General features: G+C 30.7%; 1 protein-coding gene across 3 annotated transcripts in view; it reads left to right on the top strand.

Annotated features, from left to right (window-relative positions):
* Positions 1-25070, top strand: part of DYNC2H1 (dynein cytoplasmic 2 heavy chain 1) — a 253153-nt gene that overhangs the window by 51532 nt on the left and 176551 nt on the right. For 2 of the 3 annotated variants that reach the window (XM_016163673.2, XM_016163675.2), the window contains exons 37-50: positions 1916-2115; positions 2893-3157; positions 4429-4636; positions 7037-7166; positions 10002-10157; positions 11357-11616; positions 12480-12726; positions 13644-13795; positions 14811-14955; positions 16311-16413; positions 16951-17118; positions 22290-22420; positions 23580-23828; positions 24333-24441. In XM_016163673.2, coding sequence (XP_016019159.2) covers positions 1916-2115; positions 2893-3157; positions 4429-4636; positions 7037-7166; positions 10002-10157; positions 11357-11616; positions 12480-12726; positions 13644-13795; positions 14811-14955; positions 16311-16413; positions 16951-17118; positions 22290-22420; positions 23580-23828; positions 24333-24441 — 2523 coding nt within the window. The remainder of the gene's footprint in view (positions 1-1915; positions 2116-2892; positions 3158-4428; positions 4637-7036; positions 7167-10001; positions 10158-11356; positions 11617-12479; positions 12727-13643; positions 13796-14810; positions 14956-16310; positions 16414-16950; positions 17119-22289; positions 22421-23579; positions 23829-24332; positions 24442-25070) is intronic. The other variant, XM_016163676.2, reaches the window with a different exon arrangement.

The raw sequence follows: 25070 nt of genomic DNA, 5'->3' as shown, positions 1-25070 counted from the left end.
TAGTCTTTAAATAAGAACAGAAACCTTAGAATCACATGGGGATTTTTCTCTTTTAAAGAGATAGTATACCAAACAAATAACCCTTAAAAAAACTTCAAACTATTAAAAAATACCTTTTAACTTATAATAATTTAGACTTTCATCTTTTTTACCGTGATATATTTGTCAAAACTAAGAAACTGACACTAGTATGTTGCTATTAATAATAATATCCTCTTTTATTATTATTAATAAACTTTCTGTTCCAGAATTGAATCTATATTCAATCTATATCAATTTGATGCCACATTGTATTAATAGTCCTGTCTCTTTAGCCTCCTCTACTCTGTGACAGTTTCTCAGTCTGTTTTTGTTTTCATGATATTTACAGTCTGCAGATATCCTAGTCAGATATCATGTAGACTCTTAATATGTTTTGTTTTCTTCCTGTTGTTTTTCTTATGATTAGACTGAGTTATAAATATTTGGAAAGAATACCATAGAGGTGGAGTGGCCTTCACATTACATCATATCAGTGGGTGCATAATAACCACATGATATCACTTGTGATGTTCACCTTCATCACTTATCTTAGTGTTTGTCAGATTTCTCTACTATACAGTTGTTATGTTCCTCTTTTAATACACTGTTCTTTGGAAGCTAATTACTAAATCTCACTTCCCTTCAAAGTGGGGAGGCAAGGGTCCTATTTGAAATTCCTTTGTAACAATTTGTCTCTTGTCCCTCACTTATATAATTTAAATCATTTAGTTAGCACTATGAATGCATGTATATTTTATTATACTTTACCACTCTTTTTTCCCATTTACTTAAAATAAATGATTCCCTTCACCCATGGGTCTATGCCTTTATGAAAGGCTCAATATTCAGCCTCTTCAGCTTGCTATAAAAAACTAAGTTAAAACATTGTGAAAATAAGACAGCATAGAAAAAAAGACTATTTAGACTCTAAATGATCAAAGTGTATATCTTAAAAAAGGGTAGCTACTTTAGCTATATTATTAATTAGGTAGGCATATGCCAGGGAGATACAGTTATTTGGTGAAGTAATGAAATTACTGTTTTTCAGTTGTCTACCTTTGATGATTTTCAAGAAATATTTAAACCATACCTGTAGTGAATAAAGATGTCTTATTTATGAATTCAGTGCTTGAAATAAATTCTGGCACAGGCGGCCAGCCTCCTTATATATATTTAAACATAGAAATATTAAGCAATTATAGAAAAATACCAGACTAAATATAGCTTCCTGCCTTTATGTACAAGTCTTATCAATCAGCAGCTAATGCCCATGAAAAATAAGAATCTGGTAATCATATTAGTATTTATATTTGGTTTAAGAACGGATTTATGAATCAGTTTTGAGCAAGGCAGATCAAAGATTTTTACTTTGTTAGTTTTAGGAAATGAAATATCTGGGATGCAATATTAGTAGATTCGGAGAGAGGCTTGAATCTGGAATTAGTTGCTCTGGGTTTAAATCCCAGCTATATAATACTTATTGCTGTGTAATTTTAGATAAGTCATTAAACCTTTAGAGATTTAATGTTCTCAGATATAAAATTAGAATAATAGTTATACTTTCTCTATATAGTTATTATAAGGATGCCATCAAAATGGTAAAGTACTATGCAAATATAAATCATAATCATTTTTATTATTAATTAAAATTTGAGGGTACCTGGGATTCAAAGTCTGTGAAAAAGAACTCAAACTCTACTTAGTGATACTTATTTTTCAGCAGTCAAAAAGATGGTAAGGTAAGCTTGCCAATTCACATGATAACATGTCTTAAATGTTATTAAATTCTAGTGCTTCATTTAATTACTAACAATACATATCAAGTCAGTTAAACACTATTCTTATAGTCACTAAATTTATAACTGATAATTATAAAATGAAATTTTTTCTCTAGTTAATGAAAGTCATATTGTGGTACAAGCGTTGAGGCTTAATACAATGTCGAAGTTTACATTTGTGGATTGTACTCGGTTTGATGCACTGATTAAGGATGTGTTTCCTGGAATTGACTTTAAAGAAGTAGAATATGATGAACTGAGTGCCGCATTAAAGCAAGTCTTTGAGGAGGCCAATTATGAAATCATACCTAATCAGGTAACTGTCTAGAATACTTTATAATATAATGGTCCTTTCTTCTAGTTAATTCCTTAACTATCTTTATACTTTACCTTTCAACTTATCTTTCATCTTTTACCTTAAATCTCAGGGAAGCCTTCCATAATCTCCAAGTCCAGATTAGATGCCTGGCTATGTACTTTATTATTCTTGTTAAATATAGTTGTTCAGTGTTTAATTATATATCTGATTGATATTGAGTCTCCCTCACCGGATAGTAGTCTCCGTGAAAGGTGGGATCTATGTTTATTTTTGCTCGCCATTTTATTCCTAGTGCTTAGAGAGCCTGAAATGCATATATATTTGATAATTGATAATATATAATTTTTCACTTGGACAATTTCTTAGGAGTTCTTTTTTAGTAGATCTTTTTATGTAGCACAAATACATGTTCAATATAAACACTTTTCTCAGGGTTTTTTTTTTTTTTTTTTTGAGGGAGATGATGTAAATGAATGAATGAACATGTGAAAAAATGAATATATTTGAATGAATGAGTAAAGAAAATAATGAACATGTATCAGTTAACTTGGAAAACATACTGGATTCTTTTAAAGAGATCTTAGATTTAAAGTTCACATTGTAAATATGTTCAGATTTATTTAGGTATATTCATTTATTTAAGGTTTTATCTTCCACTGAAGAAATCAAAGGCTTAATTTATATGTTTGGAATAGAATAGCTGTTATAGAATGAGAGCAGAACTGCATATGATTATACACTAAATGATATACAAACATGTTTCTTTTCTACTAGATCAAGAAAGCTTTGGAATTGTATGAACAATTACGCCAGAGGATGGGAGTTGTTATTGTTGGTCCAAGTGGCGCTGGAAAATCAACTCTTTGGAGAATGTTAAGGGCAGCACTTTGTAAAATTGGCCAAATAGTAAAACAATATACCATGAATCCCAAAGCTATGCCTAGACATCAATTATTAGGCCATATTGACATGGATACAAGAGAATGGTCTGATGGTGTTTTGACGAATAGTGCTCGCCAAGTAGTTCGAGAACCCCAAGGTTGGTTTTTATTGTGTAATTCATTGCTTTACTGAATTTTAAAGGATGATAGATCTTGTCTATAATGTTATTCTTTTTAAGTCTTGTACATGACCATAAACTACTTTATAATGTTCAGTGTTTAATTGTATATTTGATTGATATTGAGTCTCCCTCACCAAATAGTAGTCTCCGTGAAAGGTGGGATCTATGTTTATGTTGATATTTTACTTTGGAAGGGGCCCTGGACATGCTATCATATTAATCTATACTCCATAGCAGCTTGTGTTATAATAGAAACTCAGAGTAATCTGGGTGAGTTGAAATTTACGACTGGATTAATTTACTAAATAAATATAAAATCTTTGCTGAGTTGATATCATAATACTTCATAAATAAGCAAGATGACAAAATTTTATTTAGGGTTAAAATTGATATGTGTGAACACTTTTAACTCATCAATTTGAATACAGTGTTTGAATAATTTTGAAAATTTAAGTTGTAAATAGTAGATTTATTGGTTCAAAATTTTTGGTTTGGTGTTTGAGTTTTTGGCCAGAATCTGAGAAGACTCCCTACTTTTTGTTAGGTTGTAAGTTAATTATAGCTGTTTTTCTATGCCAATGAGTAAAAGGTTTAGAACTCTTTAAGACATTGAAAGGGATTTTTAATGTAGTCTTTTCATTTTCAATATAGTCAGTAGCATTAGACTATAACTTGAAAACACTATTATTTTAGGAAGGATGGATAAAAAAAAAGTTTTGTCTTGTGGAAAGATTTGTGTTTACAACTTGTTTGCTACTTCTCTTTGAAGTTACCTTTTTACATGTCAAATTTGACAGTGGTGAATTTTTTTTCTCATGAAAGGCAATGAAAATTGTGTCTTCTGTATTTTCTAAAAGAGATAATATATAGCAAGTAGTCATTCTTATGACATGATAGAAGACAAAAATCTGAAGAATATCTTACAAGGTTATGGGAAGAGAAATACCTAAGTCTTGCACATCTTGTTTTCTTTAAATGAAATTTCAATTCTGTATGTTCATAGATAAATAAAGCATTATCACATGGTATATAACTGAGTCTGGCCAGCTGAGCCAGGATTGCCCATGGGTTCTTCACAACATTTGTAGTACAAATTCACATGAAAAATCTCTACTTGTTCAATTTTTTGTTCTTTATATTTAGTTTTGGTTATATAAAATAATACTTATGGAAATAATTTAAGAATAAGAGTTAATCATTTTATATCTTATTTTTATTTTACCTTTAATTTTATGGTTTGAAAATAGATGTCAGCTCATGGATAATCTGTGATGGTGATATTGACCCAGAATGGATAGAATCTCTGAATTCTGTTCTTGATGATAATCGACTACTCACTATGCCCAGTGGAGAAAGGATCCAGTTTGGTCCAAATGTTAACTTTGTATTTGAAACTCATGATTTAAGTTGTGCCTCACCAGCCACAATATCTAGAATGGGAATGATCTTTCTTAGGTAAACCATAAGAGTATTTGCATATATTGTATTAGACTATTCTTCAATTATTATTTTGGTTTTATAGCTAAATGAAATAAGTGATGTATAAATAAATAATTTGTTGTCTTCAGTTTTGATTAACTTTCTTTTGTTTATTAGGTTTTAATTCATTCAGAGAATTCCTGTTTTACGGCAGTTGGATTATTTTAGCAGTTTAGTGATCACAATTATTAAATTATTATTTTTGTTTGCTTACGTGAAACAGCAAGTATTTAATTTGTTTTCTCCTTTTTTAATTACTTTTATTTAAATATTATGATTGAGTTCAGAAAAGTGAACATTTTACTTATGTGCTAGAGGCTAATAATTTAAAGCTAAGTAGCAATATTTTAATTATAGAATCCTAGAGTATAGAATTTTAGGACCAATATAAGTTTAAATAATCGTTCTATGGTCCAGCCTTTTATTTTGCAAGTTTGAAACCTCTTTATTTAATATTTTGTTTCTTCAGTGTATTTAGAAGAGATTTAAAGAACAAAAATTAATAATAATTTTATATATCTTGTACAGTAGTCACATATCAGAACTTGGACATTTGAGCCAATTTTATTTCCAAAGATGAGTAATTAGAAAATTTTCTTTTACTTTTTGAATTTATGTTTTTGAATTTGATATTAGTCTATATATAGTGCTCTACTTGTTTAGGGCCATTTAAAGCCATTTTAGATGTTGTATGATGCAGATAGTGTTATTAAGTTAGTTGAAATTTAGTTTCCAAAATTATTTATTTCTTTGACAGTATTAGAGAAAGCATTTATATTAAACTTGTCATGAACTCCAATTACTATTTTGAGGTATTATTAAAAACATAACATTGGGTTTATAGCTTTTGTAGCAGTATCTCACACAATTTATCTTATTTATTTCATGTATTTTTTTAATCTTGTGAGAAAAATAGGATAAAAGGAAAGATCATAATTAAATTTTTAAATATTTATTGAATGCCTATTATGTGTATGACATTAAGTTAGGTATTTTAGGAGAGGCAGAGCAAGAAAAGAGTAAAACTAGCACTTAATGGAGGACTTGTCTTAAAGGAGCATACCTTCAAGTAGAGAGTTAAAATAAATATAACAACAATTATAATATAAGATAGAATATAAATAAAATAAGTGATAAGTAGAATGCCATGGATATTTAACAGAAAAAAAAGACCTTATATTCTTGTAGATGTATGAAAATTGCTGGTGAACCAGAAATTGTTCGTGAGAGGCATGATGATTATATATGATGTCATGTAAAATACAAATACATATTAACATTTTTAGTTGCTGTTTGATTAGCTTTTACCTTGGTTGTAGGTTTTATTTTTTGAGCAGATTTTTTTAGCACTTGCTATGCTGGAGGCAAAATAAGGACTTTTTAATCATGAAAGAGAATGCTATTAATTATTCTAGGGCAACTGGTATAAACCAGGATTGTCTTGGACAAACCAATACACAGATTCCATGAACATTAAAGAAATACCCTTGACAACAAAGTCTTTATTGGAGGAGCTTGGAGTCTTTGTTTGTTTTAAGCCAATCTAATGTAATTTAAATATTTGCCTTTGATCTTTCCATTTTTCTTTTTCTTATTAGACTGGATAGAAATGTGAGAGGACAAATTCAAGGATTCTGTATTTAATAGAGTTGCTATAAAATGATGTTAGAAGAGAAAAAAATGACAAAATTGTGAGCCCTTGTCAATTCTAAAATGATTAATATATGAGTTGTTTTTACTATAATTTTTTGTAATTATGTAAGATGATTTTAAATAAGATGTCAATGTTACATTTAATATCAGTCATTGGAGGTTAATCATATAATTAAGTGCTTTGCTAAAAGAATTATATTTTACTGTAGGAAAACTTTTACCAGTGCCATGGGAATTTAGATAGTTGGCTTTTTTTGAGATAGAGAAAAAGGAAAAATATTTTTGAATATCTGTAGTAAAATGCAATGCATCTTGAGCTCTATGTGCATTTGGTTTTGTTTAAGTGAAGGTTTTGCTTCAGTAGTTCTGGAATGGGATTTAGGATTCTGCATTTCTAATAAGCACATCACACTTTAAGTAGGAAGCTTTTTGGCTAACCTGTAGATATGTAATTCATCTTTATATTTATAATAATATAGATGAAATTTATTTGCTTTAATTTACAGACAATGATACCTTCAGGTATGTATGTACATATTTAAATAAATATATACACATATATGTAACACATATACACACATACACATACAGAAGTAATTAAAGTCAACTCTTGTATACTAGCAGATATGTGTGTAGAATAATGTTTATTGGAGCAGAAATTTATTTGGAAAGTAAATTCATAATTTCTTCTTAGATAATTTCTTACATGTTTATCTATTTCAGTGATGAGGAGACGGATCTTAATTCTTTGATAAAATCTTGGTTAAGGAATCAGCCTCCTAAATATAGAAATAACCTTGAAAACTGGATTGGAAATTATTTTGAAAAAGCTTTACAGTGGGTTCTAAAGCAGGTAAATTAACCATAATATTTCATAATCATTTAGGTGAGAAGTATAATGATTAAGAGTGTTACTTACATATAGCTGCCTTTACTAGACCTCTGCCAGAATATGGGGGTGGAATAAGAGATAGATATCTTCATTGCTGTTTCTCTATATCTCTTGTTAGTCTTAAAAGTTTTAAAACACTTAAATTCTTCCATTCACGATATCTTGCGCTGCTTACCTAAAAATCTTAAATATTGGAATCTTTCTAATTTTAATAGCAAAACCATCTTGTCACATTTTACTGTGTCGATATATATACACACACACACACACACACACACATATATCATGTTTAAAAGAATGTCAGATTACTACTAAAGTAGAAAAAGTATGGTGAGTTATTTATCATTTTATCAAAATATATATTTATTTTACAGAGATTTATTGAATAATATATGTCAAGCATAACATTAGACAAGACTTTGAGAGGTGAACATTAACAGGGCAATCTCTTTTCTTGAGAAGGGTTTTCTTTTGGAGGAAAATGACATATAAAAAGGTAATCACAACATAACAGGATGGAGAGTACAATTCTAGGAAATTTTTAAAAAGGAGATCACACTTAATTTTGAATTTGAAGCATGAATAGAAGTTTAACATACAAAGAAGACATTAGGGGACTTTCTGATATTCTACATGATTTTTTCACCTTTCCTTGGTTTTTCTTTTTTGTCATTGCTTTTATGAAAAATGTAAATATATAAAGGTAGAGGAAATAAAGAGCAGTGAGTTTTTTCTTTTTTTAAGTAATTGTTAATCTGAACTTGACTTAGAGGTCAATACTTTGGGATTGAACAAGACATACAGAGAAATGGAGAGCTCACTTTAGTTTTATCAACCTTTTTCTTTTCTCTTTAAAGATGAAAGATGAAGGAATAGGGATTTGTGGGAAATCATGCAAATGAGACAGGTTTCTCTGGTGGCCTCAGGGAAAGAACCATTTGACTAGCCCTCAGTCTGACTGAGCTGTCTCCTCCTTTGTGCTGCTTTGACACCATACATTGTCTTTCAATTATACTATAATTGCTTATGTTCAACTATGAGCTCCTCAAGGGCAAACACCAAGCCTGTCTTACTTACACCTTCTTGTATTCCCAGAACCAAGTATGGTAATAATGACACAGTGAATGAATGAGAGTATATGTGCTCATTTAAATACCTGATGCCTATGTTGTAGCACCTTTTTAGTAGATATGTTGCTATTTCCTTAATATAAAGCATACAGAGCCTAACAAGGCTCACCAATGCAAATACCTCGAGACCACCTACTTCCATGTTGTTAATGTTAGAACGAGAATATATTGGTATATAGGGGTATGTGATTGTAGAAATGATGACACGGTAAGATTATTAAGCTATAGAGTGGATACCAAAGAGTCAGTTAGAAAATAAACTGATTCTGTTTTGAGGTCTGGTCTTCGTTATTGTTTGAAAGTTGTTTTGTGTGTTGAGAGTTCCTTCTTTCTTATTTTGTACTTTGTTTAGATTCTGAGATATACCATAATGGATGTTCTGATCCAATACTGATTTTATTTATAACTAGAGCTTTACATTCTTGTGTTAATTTAGTAAATTAGACAATCTAGAAGAAAATATGTGGGTTTTTGTTATTTTGCCTTTAAAGCCTAGAATTCTTAGCATGGCCTAAGCAGTTGGATTTCTACCAATCTTTCTTTTTCCTGCTCTGCTTCCCATTTCTCCATTCTTATAAATATATGTATTATACAAGCAGAGTGGTTTTTAAAAAATGCAAATTGGATAATTTTACACTCTTACTTAAAAACACTTTAAAGGCAGTGAAAATAAAATTTACAGCCCTTACCATGGCCTGTAAAATTCTGCATACCTTGGCCCTTGCCTACCTCTCTGATTTAAATCACTCTTTCTTTGTTTACCCAGGCATAAGCTTTTAATTCCATAACTACAACACTAGTTTACCTATGCATATGTCGTATTCTTTGTGTGGCCAGTTAGATCTTATTTTTCAGGTGTTAGCGTCAATGTCACCTTTTTCAAAGAGGCTTTGAGCCCTCAATCTGAGTTCCTCTATCAAAACATTGTGTTCTGCTGCTATCTGGTTCTTCCTACAACTTGTTAATCATCTCCTCTACTAGATTTGAGTTCCATGAAAACAAGTACTCTATTTAGATCACCTTTTTTTAAAAAAAAAAAAAAAAAAATACGTAGCAACACAAGTAGATCCTAATGCATAATTGGTTCTCAGCAAATCGTTTTAGATTAATGAGAACCCTGCCCCCACCTAACTCCCCCGCAGTTCCACAGGGGCCCCAGAGGACCACAGATCAAAATAATCTATACTACCTCGGTCCAAAAGTTTTATTTTAAAATTCTGCAAAGTTCTGCATAGAGAGAAAGGTCCAAATGGTTTTTCATTTAAGCCTGTTTTTACTAGACTTTCTTGTCCAGTGCCATCACTCTAGCCCTTGCCTCTAGCTTCTTTTTTAACAGCAAGAAGAAATGAGGAGCTACTTTTTTTTAGACAATTGCTCATTGATTTACCTTTTTTATATTCTTCAGATTTAGGAAGTAAGCAAACCATGTGTCTATTTGAGGACTCAACTCCTTACAGCTAGAAATATACAATTGTGTTTTTATTATTACTTTTGATTTTCAAAGTTTGTATATATGAATTTAATGAAATCTAAACTTTCTACAACTTGAATAGAGTGATAAATTTAAACACAAGCTTCCAAAAAGATATGTGAATGTCAATCTGTATGGCTCTAAGTTAACTAATTAATATTTACCTTTTTCTGTACCATGCATTTTAATCAACAGAATGACTACGTGGTAGAAACGAGTTTGGTTGGGACTGTGATGAACGGTTTGTCACATCTACATGGATGCAAAGATCATGACCAATTTATTATTAATCTCATAAGGGGACTTGGTGGAAATTTGAACATGAAATCACGTCTGGAATTCACCAAAGAGGTAAATGCATATTTAAAGCCTATATTCTGTCAACATTTTTCTGTGATTTTCGTTGACTCTTAACTGCCAAAATACAATGACCTGTATTTGTCAGGTATAGAGCTTTTTAATTTGGAGATTATGCATTCAGTAGAACAATAATGCATTTATATGTATATTATATACATGTACATAGATATACTTATTTTTCTCCTTTGAACTAGTTTATGATATTTAATGATCTTATTAAAATTTTATAAAATTATACTTTAATAAGTTAAACTTGGAACATATCTTTTTTACTAGACCTACTTTTAACCTATTTAGCTATATGAATATAATTATTTCATTCATTTTAACCTTAGAATAATATATTTTTAAATTATTGGTTTAACTAGAACATAGAATAATAGATTTTTTAAATATTTGTTTAACCAGAACAGTTTTAGCAATTAAGGTTTTTAGGGTGGATTAATTAGTATAAATCTTCTCTTAAATAAATGTTGGGTGTAGTTTACCCAAGTCGTTTATAAAATTACATTCTATATATTAAGGAATTTCTTCCTATTGGTCTCTGTTGAAATAATTGAACATGTGTCCTTTTGAGTTGGCTCCAAGATTGTGTTTCTGCATTTTTAGCATTTTGTTTATTCTTTGATACCATCATTTATTGCTTTCTCTAGTCTTTTTCCTGTCCATGATTATTCCATTGCCAGATAATTCTCATTGTTACCACTCAGTGCCATATATATGCTGCTTATAAGCAAATATTCTCTTGCCAAAGTTCAAAATAAAAATGTTGACGAGTAGCACTAGAGGCTAACTCTCTGCTTTATAGCTGTGCAAAAACAATTTTCAGAGTTAGGAAAAAGAATAGCAGGTTGAGAACAGTGGTGGTAACACTGGAATGGGCAGTATCAGAATATGGTGGAAACGAAGGGTCTAGGATTTTTCATAATGTAATTTGTAATTTATTGTTCGGAAGAACTCAATTAAAAGTTGAATATATTTGTACCTTGGTGTATGTGTAAACCAGATAACATATATTTTCTTGACTGATTATTTAGAGGATAATATGTAGATTAAAATGTTACTTTAATCGCAAGGGATAGCTAGTAGTTTTAGTGTATGTCAACTTTGGAACATTTACTATATAGAATTAAAATTTCACATACTCTATTTGAAGTATGTGAAAACTTATCACAAGTTTTCTTCTTAAGGTTTTTAATTGGGCACGAGAATCTCCTCCGGACTCTCACAAACCAATGGACACCTACTATGATTCAAGTAGAGGAAGATTAGCATCTTACGTACTGAAGAAGCCAGAAAACTTGACTGCCAATGATTTTAGCAATGGCCAAACTCTTCCAGTGATTCAGACTCCAGACATGCAACGAGGTCTAGATTATTTCAAACCTTGGTTAAGTTCTGACACTCAACAGCCATTTATTCTTGTAGGACCAGAAGGATGTGGCAAAGGGTAAGAGCATAAAAATGTTGATCAAGGTGCATATTGTGGACTTATGTTCCTTTCCTCTTTTAAATGATTTAACAGCTTTTGTTAAATGATTTAACCTTTCTTTTGGTTGAACTAGCACTTACATTTTCATGGAGGACTCTTTTCACTGTAAAAAAAAATATGACTGTATAGAAAAGATTATGTCCTTTTTTTCTGAGAGGTTACATGTTTTCTAATGGAAAGAGAGCAATCTGAAAAGATACTTATAAAAAGAATCTGTGCATACAATCACAATAATAAATGAATACTTTAGATATACTCATAAATTGCTATTTGCTGTATTTATAAAAAATGAATCTTGATGTTAGCTTTCTATTTAAAAATATTTTTTAATCAGTGTAATTCAGCTTTTTTAGTGCCTACTGAGTATAGTTTCTGGAAATAAAGGTGACATGGAATGTTAGTTTCACATTTATAGTAGTAATTAGAAAAATCGTATAAAATCATAGTGATCTTTTTTAACTTGGAGAACTCAGTATTCTAAAATCTTTCCTTCACTTGTGGGGAAACAGGTGGTATTTTTAGGATATATTTTATCAAACTTAGTTATTTCTATGAACTTTATTTTTGCTGAAAGAGTGCCAAGATTGCCTTAAGCATGAATTTATTTTTTTCCAGTCTAAAAATTAGTTGCCTTGATAGTTATGAAAACCGTTTTCATGTTTACCACTTTCTTCTTAAACATTATCCTACATAATTTAGATTAAACATCACCATACATAATTTAGAGGCTAAAATATTTATAAAATGGAATTTTTTTATTAAATATAAAAAGTATTTTATTGGTTGCATTTTCAAAGTCAAATGTCATACATCTTTTATAGGATGCTGCTCAGGTATGCCTTTTCTCAACTCCGGTCCACGCAAATTGCAACAGTTCATTGTAGTGCACAAACTACATCTCGACATCTCCTGCAGAAATTGAGCCAGACCTGCATGGTAATCAGTACTAATACTGGTAGAGTGTATAGACCAAAAGACTGTGAAAGACTTGTTTTATACTTAAAAGATATCAACCTACCAAAGCTTGATAAATGGGGAACCAGTACGTTGGTAGCTTTCCTACAACAGGTGAGTCTTATCACTTGAAGTGTTTGGTATAATTGGAAACCAATTTAATTTCATTAACTTATAGAGAGGAAATCTTCTGCTTTCCTATGTAGAGCCGGTTCTATCTAGCATACATCTTGTAAATTAAACTCTTGAAGCATCTCAGTCTTGTTCCAGGGCTACTTTCTTTGATCTTCCTCCCTTTAGAAGTCAGAAATAAATCAAGTTGATATATGACAGGAAGAGTAAAAACAATCATTGTATCTTATACCGTTTATTCCTAAAAGAAGGAGGAAAACAGAAGCTGAGGATGATGCTGGAGTTGGGAAAGTTTTTACTTTATTTTTTTAGGTATGCATTCTTCTGAGAGCAGTTAGACTTCCTTAGTCATGCCCCATTTCAGCTGCTTTAGCCCATTAGTCTCCTTCTTTGCCTATGTAAATATTAGAGACTATACATTTTCAGTGTGGAAAATTTTATTTCTTAGTGTGATTTGTATCATATTAGGAATCCTGATTTTTAAATTAGAGCTTATTGTGCTTATATATCTTCAAATTTAGCTTTAATGTATGACTACGGAGTATAATAAAATATTTATAGAAAAACTGTTTTTTCTTATACTTTTTCTGATTTCTGTTACTTTTTTTTTTTAATTCGATAATTACTGGTGGATTTATACTATCATCTAGATGTTAATATTTATCGGAGAGAAGCATTTTAAAAATGAGGATAATTCAGCCAACATTAATCGAACATAGAATCTTGAACAGTATTATTTTTCAATGATATAAGAGTTTAAACTATAATTAATCTTAAATTTTTGCATTAAGGTAGAGGATGATGATTATATTTGGAAACAATGAATTTTATGCAAAAATATGTTATGATTAGAAAACCTAAGCATTAAAATTTTATTTTCCATATTTATTTCCAAATAGGTATTGACATATCAAGGATTTTATGATGAAAATTTGGAATGGGTTGGTTTAGAAAATATTCAGATTGTGGCTTCTATGTCAGCTGGAGGAAGAGTGGGAAGACATAAGCTTACTACCAGGTTTACTTCGGTTGTTCGTCTTTGTGCTATAGAGTATGTATCTTAGTGTTAAAAATTTTTTTTCTTAATTTGGGGAGACATCTTATATATTTGCATTTTATTGAAGATATTAATTAATGATATTTCTTTGAAATGTAGAGTTTATAGTTAGTCAAACTTAAGCTCTAATACTATATTTTTTCCTGCTGTTCTCAAACTATAGGCAATAATTTAGGATAATAAAAACTTTAATCAATACTTCTTATATGTTAGCAAAAAAATAGAACTGTTTTGTGTTGTCTCTCCTCTAAAATGTCAGTATCAGGAATCTGAATGGTAGATTTTAGATATAAATGCCATATGGATTTCCTAAAACAAAAATACTATCACAATTTTTGACGATAACTAAAAAGAGAACAAAGTAGAGTCAGGTCGTGTTAGTGGCTGATAGTAGATATCCGTTCATCTCTGTGGTCCATAAAGGTTACAGGACTTTTGAATTTTATGGGTTTGGCATTGTCTTCTCTGTTATATTTTGCCTTATAAAATCTTATTTTCATGTTTTCATGCTAATTGTAACAATCTATAAACATTCTCTTTTTTTCAGAAATGTTATAGCCACCAATTAAGCTGTATTGAGATATATTTTAGTTTTGGAGAGTTTGACTTTATTTGTTGTATTAGTTTTACTTTTATAGTTCTGAGGTGGATTACTGCTCTATGTATAGGTTCTACATAATTCAAAATGCTTTTTCGTAAGCAAAATTTTTCTTTTTGCCCTTTCTAAAGATTAGTGGGTTTTCAAACAATTATGTTTTTAAGTTATGTCTTTGGAATCTTCTATTAGGACCCTCGGTATTTGAAAACAGATAATAGCGATCTAATTTGGTTGAAGTGAGAGAAGGCCACCTTGAGCATGGCCTTACCCCCTGGGTAAACCTTGGCAGTGTCTAGGTTTCAGAATAGCACAGTTTGAAAACCACTGCTATAACTTAACATTAAAATAATAATTTATAATATTAATTTATTTTAACTTCTTTCTTATATATTTTTATATGTCCTTTTTTAGTTACCCAGAAAGAGAGCAGTTACAGACAATTTATGGAGCATATTTGGAACCAGTTCTACATAAAAATCTGAAGAATCATTCTATTTGGGGTTCTTCATCAAAAATTAATCTCTTAGCAGGATCTATGGTACAAGTGTATGAACAGGTATAAATTAATTTACATTATATTTAGTTTTCATGTCTATTTGTATCATTTCTAAAGGACTGTCTTTAATCTTGATCTGAGTTGCTGCTCAGTCTTTCTTTTTCTGTTTATTAGTCCTTTCTACTAGAGGGTAAGCTCTGCAAAAGCAGATGCTCTTTGTTCTTTATTCACTATTATATTCCTTGGCACAGTTTCAAATAGATACTCAATATTGACTGACTGAATCAGTGGGTGGATGGTTATTCTTCTGTCAGCTCAAATTCAGTTTATTTAGTATGGAGTTGATCTTTCCCAAACTAGATCTTTCTCCTGACTTCTATCAGTTTCTCTCTTCCAGGCTTCAAACCTGAGAGTAGTCTTTGATGTTCTTTCTTTCTGCATACCTATGAGGAAGTGTCTAAAGTATCCTCTTGTGGTAAAGTAGGACAATACTTGAAAATAGGCATTAAGAATATCAGAAGATATTGAGTACATTGTCTTTCCTGTGCTGGTCCTAGGGATACAAAGATGACTGAGTCTCTATTCTTTGGAAGTTCACAGTCTAATGAGGGACCTGGACATATAAATAGATTATTAATATAGTATGATAAATATAACAGTATGTGCAAGTTACAGAGAAAACATGGAAGAGTGAGTGAATAACTTTATTGTGTGTGGTAGTTGTTAAGGGGAGGAGAAATTTGATCTGAATTTTGAAAAATGAATAGAAATTCATGAAGTGGCTGGAGATGAAAGATCTTCCTAGGTAAAGGGAATAGCATGTGAAAGTTATGAAAGTGTTTATGGAAGATATTTTCTAAAGTATTGAAGTAGAAGTAGGGAAAGATAATTAGAGAGCATGAAAATTTTTACTTTTTTTCTAAATTAATTCAAATATTCCATGATCAAGGCCAGAATAAGAGCAATGACTCTGTCTACAGAGAGGAAGGCTCTTTACTGGTTATATATTTGATATGTTAAAAGTTCAGTGGCTTCTTGAACACATGATAGCTCTGTGATTCACACCATTAGGAAATGGGTCTAACCTAGACCTGTGAGTGCTTTGGAATTGCAACCACCATTTTAATGAAGCTTAATTTCTTTCTTTAGCAGCATTTTTTTTTATCCTTTTATTTTATTTTATTTTTTGACATGGACAGCCTTTAACAGTTTGTGAAAGCCTATGAACAACCCCTCTTAGTGTTTTTAACTGCATAAAATATAATATACAAGATAACTAAAAAAATCAATTACTCTGAAATACAATTCCACTTACTGGTAGAAATTGGCATTCCTGGAGTATAAGGTGACTGAAAAATTTATAGCATGATTATATATTTTGGAAAATAGATCATTTACTGTATTTTCTTTTTCAGGTGCGGGCCAAATTTACAGTTGATGATTATAGCCACTACTTCTTTACTCCTTGCATCCTTACCCAGTGGGTTCTTGGCTTATTTAGATATGATTTAGAAGGAGGTAAGTTTTGCTTTCATGATTTCAAATCACTCATCTTTCTTTAGAATGCCGCAGTATGTCTGTATTTATATTTTATAATGTGTTCAAAATAGATAAATGAGTATTGTAACTATAGTATTTTAAAAACTGCAAGTAAAATACTATTAATATTAAATTTAATATTAACATTAAATTGAAATATTAAAGTTATAATATTTTATTATGTTTTCTCATTTAAACTACTTATGATTATCATGATTAAAACATGATTTTGGGAAAAATGAAGTTATTATTTTTTGTAGCCAAGCATGTTTAATATGCTTTTTGGATTGATATTTAACGACTAGAGATAATAGTATTTAATGTATACTTTAATCAAAAAATTTGCCAACTCATTAACAAAATGAATTAAACTCTTTTTCTCTTTTCTTTTATTTATCTGATTCCAAAATTATGGTATGTAGATTCTCATTCTCTATTTCTTTCTAATATTATGTTGAAACTGACCATTTTCAAATTACTTGAATTTCATTACATTTAAAGTTTTGCCTTTTTTAGGATCTTCAAAACATCCATTAGATTACGTATTAGAAATTGTGGCATACGAAGCACGGCGCTTATTTCGTGACAAAATTGTTGGTGCAAAAGAACTTCATTTATTTGACAGCATTTTAATATCAGTGTTTCAAGGAGATTGGGGCTCAGATATATTAGACAATATGGCAGGTAATATAGAGTTTTGATGAAATCTGTGTTATGAGAACTTTAAATTACTTTTTGTACCAGTAGCATGATTTCATAATATCTAACGAAATAAAAATTTTGGATAATTTTAATGTTGTTTTTACCATAAGGGGCTGCTTTTCTTTTCTTTTTCTTTTTCTTTTTTTTTTTTGCTAGATTTCAATAATTATGTTAAAAACAAAATATGGTGACAATAATTGTTTTCTTGGACAAAAAGTGGTTTGGGTCATACTGTTTTATTTTTGCAATTCAAAATTGTATTTACTGAAGGATTTTTACTAATAAAGTTTTTGAAATAGTTATGTATTTATAAACTTAAAGATTATTGTGAAAGTCCATATTCGATTATAATGAACTTTTTCTTGAGAATTATGGCCATTCGTGTTTCTGTCACTGCTCATAATGTCATTAGCACAAAACTTCTTTCATATTCTTATCAGCTTTACCCATTGTTATGATAAGCAAATCATGACACCATTTAGTCAAGGCAGCTATGGTGCATTTGCAATTATTATTGCTTAATTACAAATTTGCATTTTGAAAACTGCTGTGTATGTAATGCAAGTGATGAAAATCAATGCGGTGATAGGCCTTTTGATAAAAGAGGACAATATTATGGAAATATTTCCTAGTAAAACTGCTTTCAAACTATAAGATGAGTTTCTATTAGAGGATAAAGCTAGACTTCAAAAATATTTCCCATAATGCATTTTATGTATTGTACATTTCTAGGTTTCATATTGTTCCCAGGGTCATAATTGCATAAGCCAAAGGGAATCTTGAAGGTGAAAGAATGTTGAGATTGATAGAAGTAATTTCCTAGGTGATGCTTGAGTTTTGGAATAAGGAAATGAATTCAAGAGAATCTAAGGTGGGATGAAATGCTGAGAGAAGCCTGATAAGAGTACAGAGTTGGCTGGATTCTTAGGGAGGGCTTATGTCATTGTGGCCTGTACTTTCGTGGCTTAGTGTGAAAAGGCTTTGGTTCTTAAATGGTGCCATCTTTCTCATTCTGAAAATTGAGTTAATAGTGTCTCTTCTTGCAAATTACGTGGCATATCTTTTGGAAATTAGATAGTATCAGTATTTTATCAGGTAGGTACCTGAATTCTCTAGTCTGATATCTTTCAGAGTCTTCTATGTAGGACACAGTGAATAATATATGCTTTTTTTTGCCCTCAATATTTTACTTTTCAATAAAGGATTGAACTTTTTAAAAAATACAGACTTGATATATGTTAGATGTAGGCAAACAGGATTTTCATATAGTGGAGTACTAATTTATTTAAAACATTAATCTTGGAGACTTAAACATTCTTGTACTCAAGAAATGGCAGATACAGATATGAAAATCCTGGCTTGCAAAGATAACTATTGGTAGCATAGTTAGATGGCTTAAAAATTTGTGCTAGTAGATGGTCAAACTGGTAATTATAATAGAGCATAAAGTGTTTTACAATTAATATAACATTTCTGAATATATTTGGGATAAATGCTAGATATGAGGCATGTGGAAGGGGTAGAGACTAATTCTTTTTTAAGAAAGTTACTTTGAAACTTTTTAAAATAAATTTATTTTGAGATAATTATAGATTCACATGCAGTTGTTAAGAATTAATACAGAGAGTACAGCATAGGGAATATAGTCATTATCGTAATAACTATGTATAGTCCCAGGTGGGTACAAGACTAATTGGGGGATCACTTTGTAAATTATATAAATGTCTAACCACTATGCTATACACCTGAAACTAATATAAAATAATATTGAATGTCAACTATAATTGAAAAATAAAAATTTAAAAAATCGAACCAAAAAACCCCAAAAGAATTAATTCAGGGAGAGCACATGTACCTTTTACTCAGTTTGACACACTTAAGATATCTCCACAAGGGTCTCTCATGTTGCCCTTTTGTAGCCACATTCACTCTCCTTTCATCCGCTGGAAACCAGTCTCTTCTGTATTAATTCTGCCATTTCAAGGCTCTTGTTTTCATTCAGCATAATCACATGTTTTAGTAGTTCTTTTTTATTCTTTAGTAGTTATTTGGAGGAACTACCATTCTTTTAACCATTTGCTTGTTGAAGGATATCTGCGGTTATTTGTGGTTATTAGGACGGATGTGGTAAACATTTGTGTACAGGTTTTTGTGTGAATATGTTTATTTCTCTAGGATAAATGCTCAGGAGTGCAGTTTAGGGTTGTATGGTACTCGTATAACTTTTTTTTTTTTTTAACTACCATGCTGTTTTCTACTGGCTGTGTCATTTTATATTTCCACCAGTGAAACATGAGTGATAGAATTGCTCTGCATCCTTGCCAGCATTTGGTGTTGTCACCATCTTTTTATTTTAACCTTTCTGATAAGTATGTATTGGTGTCATTGTGGCTTTAATATGCATTTCTTTGACAGCTATGCAGTTGAACGTCTCTTCGTGGGCTCATTTGCCATCTGTATATCCTCTTCAGTGGAATGTCTCTTAATGTTTTTTACCCATTTTCTAATCAAGTAGTGGTGGTTAATTGTTTTTTTACTGTTGAGTTTTGAGAGTTATATATATATTCTAGATACTAGTCCTTTGTCAAATATGTGCTTGCAAATATTTTCTCCCACTCTATAGCTTGTCTTTTCATCTTCTTAATAGGATCTTTCACAGATAAAAAAAGGTTTTAATTTTATGAAGTCAAACTTATTAATTTTTATTTTTAAGGATCTTATGGTTTCAAATTTAAGAACTCTAATTGTAGATTCTGAAGATGAGTTCAGTTTTATAGATGTATTTGAATGTTTGCAGCTTTTTGATTGCCCTTTGGGAATCTACATAAAGTTTATCAGCTCTATGAAAGTAGGAATCATATTTCTTTTATTCACTACTTATATCTTATTGGACCATAAGTTTATGGTCCAATTTGAGTTAATTTCTGTATAAAGAGTGAGATTTAGGTCAAGATTCATTTCTTTGCCTGTGGATGTCTACTTGTTCCAATACCATTTGTTGAAGAGGACACCTTTCTGCCTTGAATTAGTTTTTCACTTTTGCTCAAAAATTAGTTTTGTTGGACTATTTCTGAGTTCTCTGTTCTGTTCCACTGATGTATGTATCTGTCTTTCTGCCAATACCATCCTGTCTTGATTACTGTAGCTACATAATAAACTTTGAGATTGGGTAGACTGATTCCTCCTGCTGTATTTTTTTTCAAAATAGCTTTAGCTATTTCAGTTTCTTTGCTTTTCCATATAAATTTTAGAATCTTGTTTATATGTATAAGCAATATTGCTGAGATTTTCTTAGGAATTGCATTAACTCTGTGTATTGGTTTAGGGAGAATTGGCATCTTTATTATGTTGGGTCTTGCCATCCATGTACATGATATATTTATTTGTTAAATAGTCTTTGTTTTTGTTCATCGGTTTTGTGTTGTTTTAGCATAGAAGTCTTGTAAATATTTTATTAGATTAACACACAAGATTTTAATGTTTCTCAGCAATTATAGAGACTCAAACTGTGTCTTAAAGGGTGAACATATTAAGTAAGTAAGAGGAGATGGGCATTCCAGACAAAGGAAAAAGAATATATAAAGAAGCAAAGGCTTGTGAAAACTGGAGTATGTAGTGAGATGGATAGGGAAATAGGTCATTCAGTCAGTAGAACCAGACTGCAAAGGGCCTCGATTAGAACTATGGTGTTTGTTTGTTTGTTTGGCAGTGGGAAGCTATATGTAATATTGGAGCAGTGTGGAACTGTCAGATTTTATTTTTGTGTATGTTACTGTAGTAGCAAGGAGGATATGGTTGAGGGGGCAGAGAGTTGTACAGGGATACAAGTTAGGAGGCTACTGCGATAGTCCGGGTGAGAAATAAGCTGTATAGATAATGAGTTCAGTTTTATAGATGTATTTGAATGTTTGCAGCTTTTTGATTGTCCTTTGGGAATTTACATAAAGTTTATCAGCTCTATGAAAGTAAGAATCATATTTCTTTTATTCACTATTAAATCTGACAGAAAGTATAATATTTAAATGCAGGCATACGATTAATAAATGTTTGATGAATACATGCACGAATTATGTCTATTAAATAATTGGAAATATGGAACTAAACTAGAGCTTGAGAGACTTGGCCTAGGAATAAGTAGTGAATGGTTTTTTTGGTATATAAGTAGTTGATAATTTAATCTACAGAATAAGATTAAATAATTCAAAAGGAATATTTAGAATGAAGGAATAACAGTCTAAATTGGACCCTAGAAAAATAAACATATAAGGGATATGCAGAAAATTGAAAAGAAGGAGTGGTTGTGGGTGATGAATATACAGTTGTATAGATCCAAGGGAAAAAAAACTTCAATAAGGAGATATACTCAGTCACATTGGGGTAATGACTACACAAAAGATTTGGATTTGGTGATTAGGACAGTATTGTTGATCCCAAACAAGAGTTTTAGTATAGTGGTTTCCAAAGATAGAAGATAATATAAGAAAGATAATAAAAAGATAATGTAAAGTATGATGGTAAAGGAAAAGAAAGGAACATTAGTAGCTTGGTCTAGGGGAAGGTAAGGCTGTTGTTGAGCTGGGCATGTGACAAGGATACTTGATTGAACAATCTTCCAGAGGAATTGGGAGGGGAAAAATTCAGTAGAATGAATATAGGTAAATTTCAGGGAGTGTGAGATTTTTGTTTTCTAATTAAATTTTCATTAATTTTTCTTTCATTTTAGAATTTAAGGCTCTTGATGGTATTAATAAATCTATGCTTTTTTTTCTCAAGGATAGTTTTGAGATTACTTTGTCAATTTTATATGTTATTTTTAATATATAAATTTTATATGATGACTCTAGAGAAAAGGAAGGAAAATGAGACAGAGTAAAAGGGGGATTAGTAGGGAAAGTTAGAAGGAAACCACTTTGGAAGAAAAGTGGGGTGCAAAGGTAAAATAGGGATTCTGTCGGTTAGTTTTCAGGTAGAATTTGATATAGCAATTTAAATCTCTGTATCTTAACTGATCTTATTAATCTTTAAAGTAATTTATCTTTGCCTTTCTGGGGATGATTTTATACAGACTAATAAAAATAATTTAGTGAGCAGTGTTTTTACTGATGTTTCTATTGCAAGTAACACATAAAACAAAATATCTTTTACTCCTACAGATAGTTTCTATGTTACATGGGGAGCCCGACATGATTCAGCAACAAGGACAGCTCCCGTACAATCATTGCCTCCACATGGAAAACCACTTGGAAAACTAAATTCTGCAGATCTCAAGGATGTTATTAAAAAGGTATAATATGAGTCATAACTTTGAATTGGGCTTTGGTTATGATAATAGTCAATTTTAAAAATACTTATTGCAAGCTTTTTGAAGACATAGAGTAAAAGAATATGGATTAGACAAAGCTGCATCTTGTTTTTTGGAATTTAGTTCATTGTGTGAGATCTAACTCCATGTGTATGCACTTACATGGATATGTGTAAAATTGCTAAGATATATGTTGTGAGAAAGTAGCTGTTTTTAGGAATATTAATGAGGCTTAATATTAATTGAGGAATCATCCTATAGCAGTACCTAAAAAAAGTAAGCATTAGAATCTCTTCCAGAACCAGAAACTATGCTGATTCCTGGGTCCCATTCCAGGGAAACCTGATTCAGTAAGTGGGGCCCAAAGAATCTGAATTTATAACTGGCTCCTAGATGTTGTTGTTGCTGCTAGTTCAATGAAACTTTAGTAACACTGTCTTAGAGTGGTTTTTTTTTTTTTAAGTTTAATCACAATAAAGAAGAGACAGTATTATATATGATTGCTTTAGAAATTAATATTTATATTGGAAGTTAATGTGGATTTCAAATCAAGAAAAATTTTTCATGCTCTGGTAAATTTTTTGATTTACCTGGAATGGATATTGCAGTTTGGGAATGCTGAAAATTGTTAAGTACGTGAAGTCTAGTTGTCTTCTCCCTCTTCTGTCTCTCTATCACATAGTTTTTGGCATGGTGTACTACCTGTGTGTGGGCTTTTCATTCATTCCCAAGCAGTGCATAAGAACCAGAGTTAACAAAATATTTTTTAGGCACTAGTTTTCTAGAGTTTTGGCATTGTTTATGTTCTGTGAACATTGGCTTGATTCGTACGTAACAAAGGGTAAAATTTGTGCTATTGACATTTTTATAATTAACCCACTATCTCACACTGCTTTTTACTAGTTGTAGTAATGATGTCCAAAAATAACTGATTATTGTGGACTCTTGAACTTCTTTGACTTTGTATAAGTTTTTCCTTAAAAAGTGTCATAAACCTTGATTACTAGATAAGTAAAATGCAGAGTGCGAGATGACGTAGTCACGTAACCACTTTTCTAGAGTATACCAAAGTTGTTATTTTAATCAAATAATTAACATTTTTATTGTGTAATTAAAAATATTCTTTGTGATTTTTTAAAAGGGTCTTATTCATTATGGACGTGATAACCAGAATTTAGATATCTTACTTTTCCAAGAAGTCCTCGAGTATGTGTCTAGGATAGATAGAGTGCTGAGTTTTCCCGGAGGTTCCCTTCTATTAGCAGGACGCAGTGGTGTAGGTCGTCGGACCATCACTTCTTTAGTCAGTCATATGCATGGAGCAGTGCTGTTTTCTCCAAAAATTTCTAGAGGATATGAACTGAAGCAGTTCAAAAATGATCTCAAACATGTGAGTTACAATCTTTTGCTTTCTTTTGGTTTTATTATTTCAAAAGCCTTTAAAGACCTTGAAGTCTGATATATGACATAGTCTTCATTTTAATTTTGATGATTACTCTCTACATGATTATTAGAAAATCACTTTTTTATGTACAGATAGGAAAAAGATTGCTATTATTATTTCTTTCATGTCCAGAATGGAATATTAGATGGACATGAAAGAAATAAAGGAAGGAATTATCTTATATGGGACATATGTAGGTATATAAAAAAATGATCTTCTAGCTTTTTTTTTAACTGCCCTAATTGTAAAATAATTAAAATTTACCCCAAATAGTATTTGTTCATAGACTGGATTAGCTTTCCAAACTACAGTGCGAACATTTGATTTTTAATTTTGATTACTTCAATAGAAATAAATAAATAGCATGACTTAGTTTACATATAGAATGAAAATTTTTAACTGTACTAAAAGTATTTACTAGGTACCAAAATATATTTTCTTATTGTGCAGGTGCTGCATCTTGCAGGTATTGAAGCACAACAGGTAGTTTTACTTCTCGAGGATTACCAGTTTGTACATCCCACATTTTTGGAGATGATCAATAGCCTTTTGTCATCAGGCAAGTGAATGGTTTCTATTCAAAGAAAATAAAAGTACTAGTATAAAGATTATTTACATTAAATTATCTTGTTGTAAAATGATGTTTTAGAGAACGTATGGCATAGCTTTTTTTAAGGTGACATGGGATTAAACATGCTCAGATTAGAGTTGATAAATTTTATTTTAATAAAACCAAAAAATTGAAGAATTCTATAAAAAATCATTATAATATTGAATATTGATGACTATACTGAAAAATTGGTCATCTTACTCACTTTTGGTGGGACTGTTATTTGTTATAAATCTTTGGGAAAGTTATCAACCAGAACTTATTTTAAAAAGGTATCATGTCCTTTAATATAGCAATTCTATTATCTGTAGAAATTTTACCTACAGAAATAAAAGAACCAGTATGTAAGAAAACATGTGATATAACTTGCAATGAACATTTTGATTGAACCTCACTGTTTATCACTAGTGGAATGGTAGAATAATTATGCTTTGGCATTAATATGGACATATGAATTGCAGAAATATTCCAGATACAGAAGATCTCATATATCTCAAATCATGGTGTACTTCTGTTTTCTCTGGAGCTTCCTGACTTTTTGTTGGTTTCCTGAGGATACCTGCCATTTCTCATATTTC

The sequence above is a fragment of the Rousettus aegyptiacus genome, unplaced genomic scaffold (assembly GCF_014176215.1).
Source record: "Rousettus aegyptiacus isolate mRouAeg1 unplaced genomic scaffold, mRouAeg1.p scaffold_m13_p_5, whole genome shotgun sequence".
Taxonomy (NCBI): Eukaryota; Metazoa; Chordata; class Mammalia; order Chiroptera; family Pteropodidae; genus Rousettus; species Rousettus aegyptiacus.
Note: the sequence above shows the minus strand (reverse complement) of the source record. Positions and strands in the feature narration are given on the sequence as shown.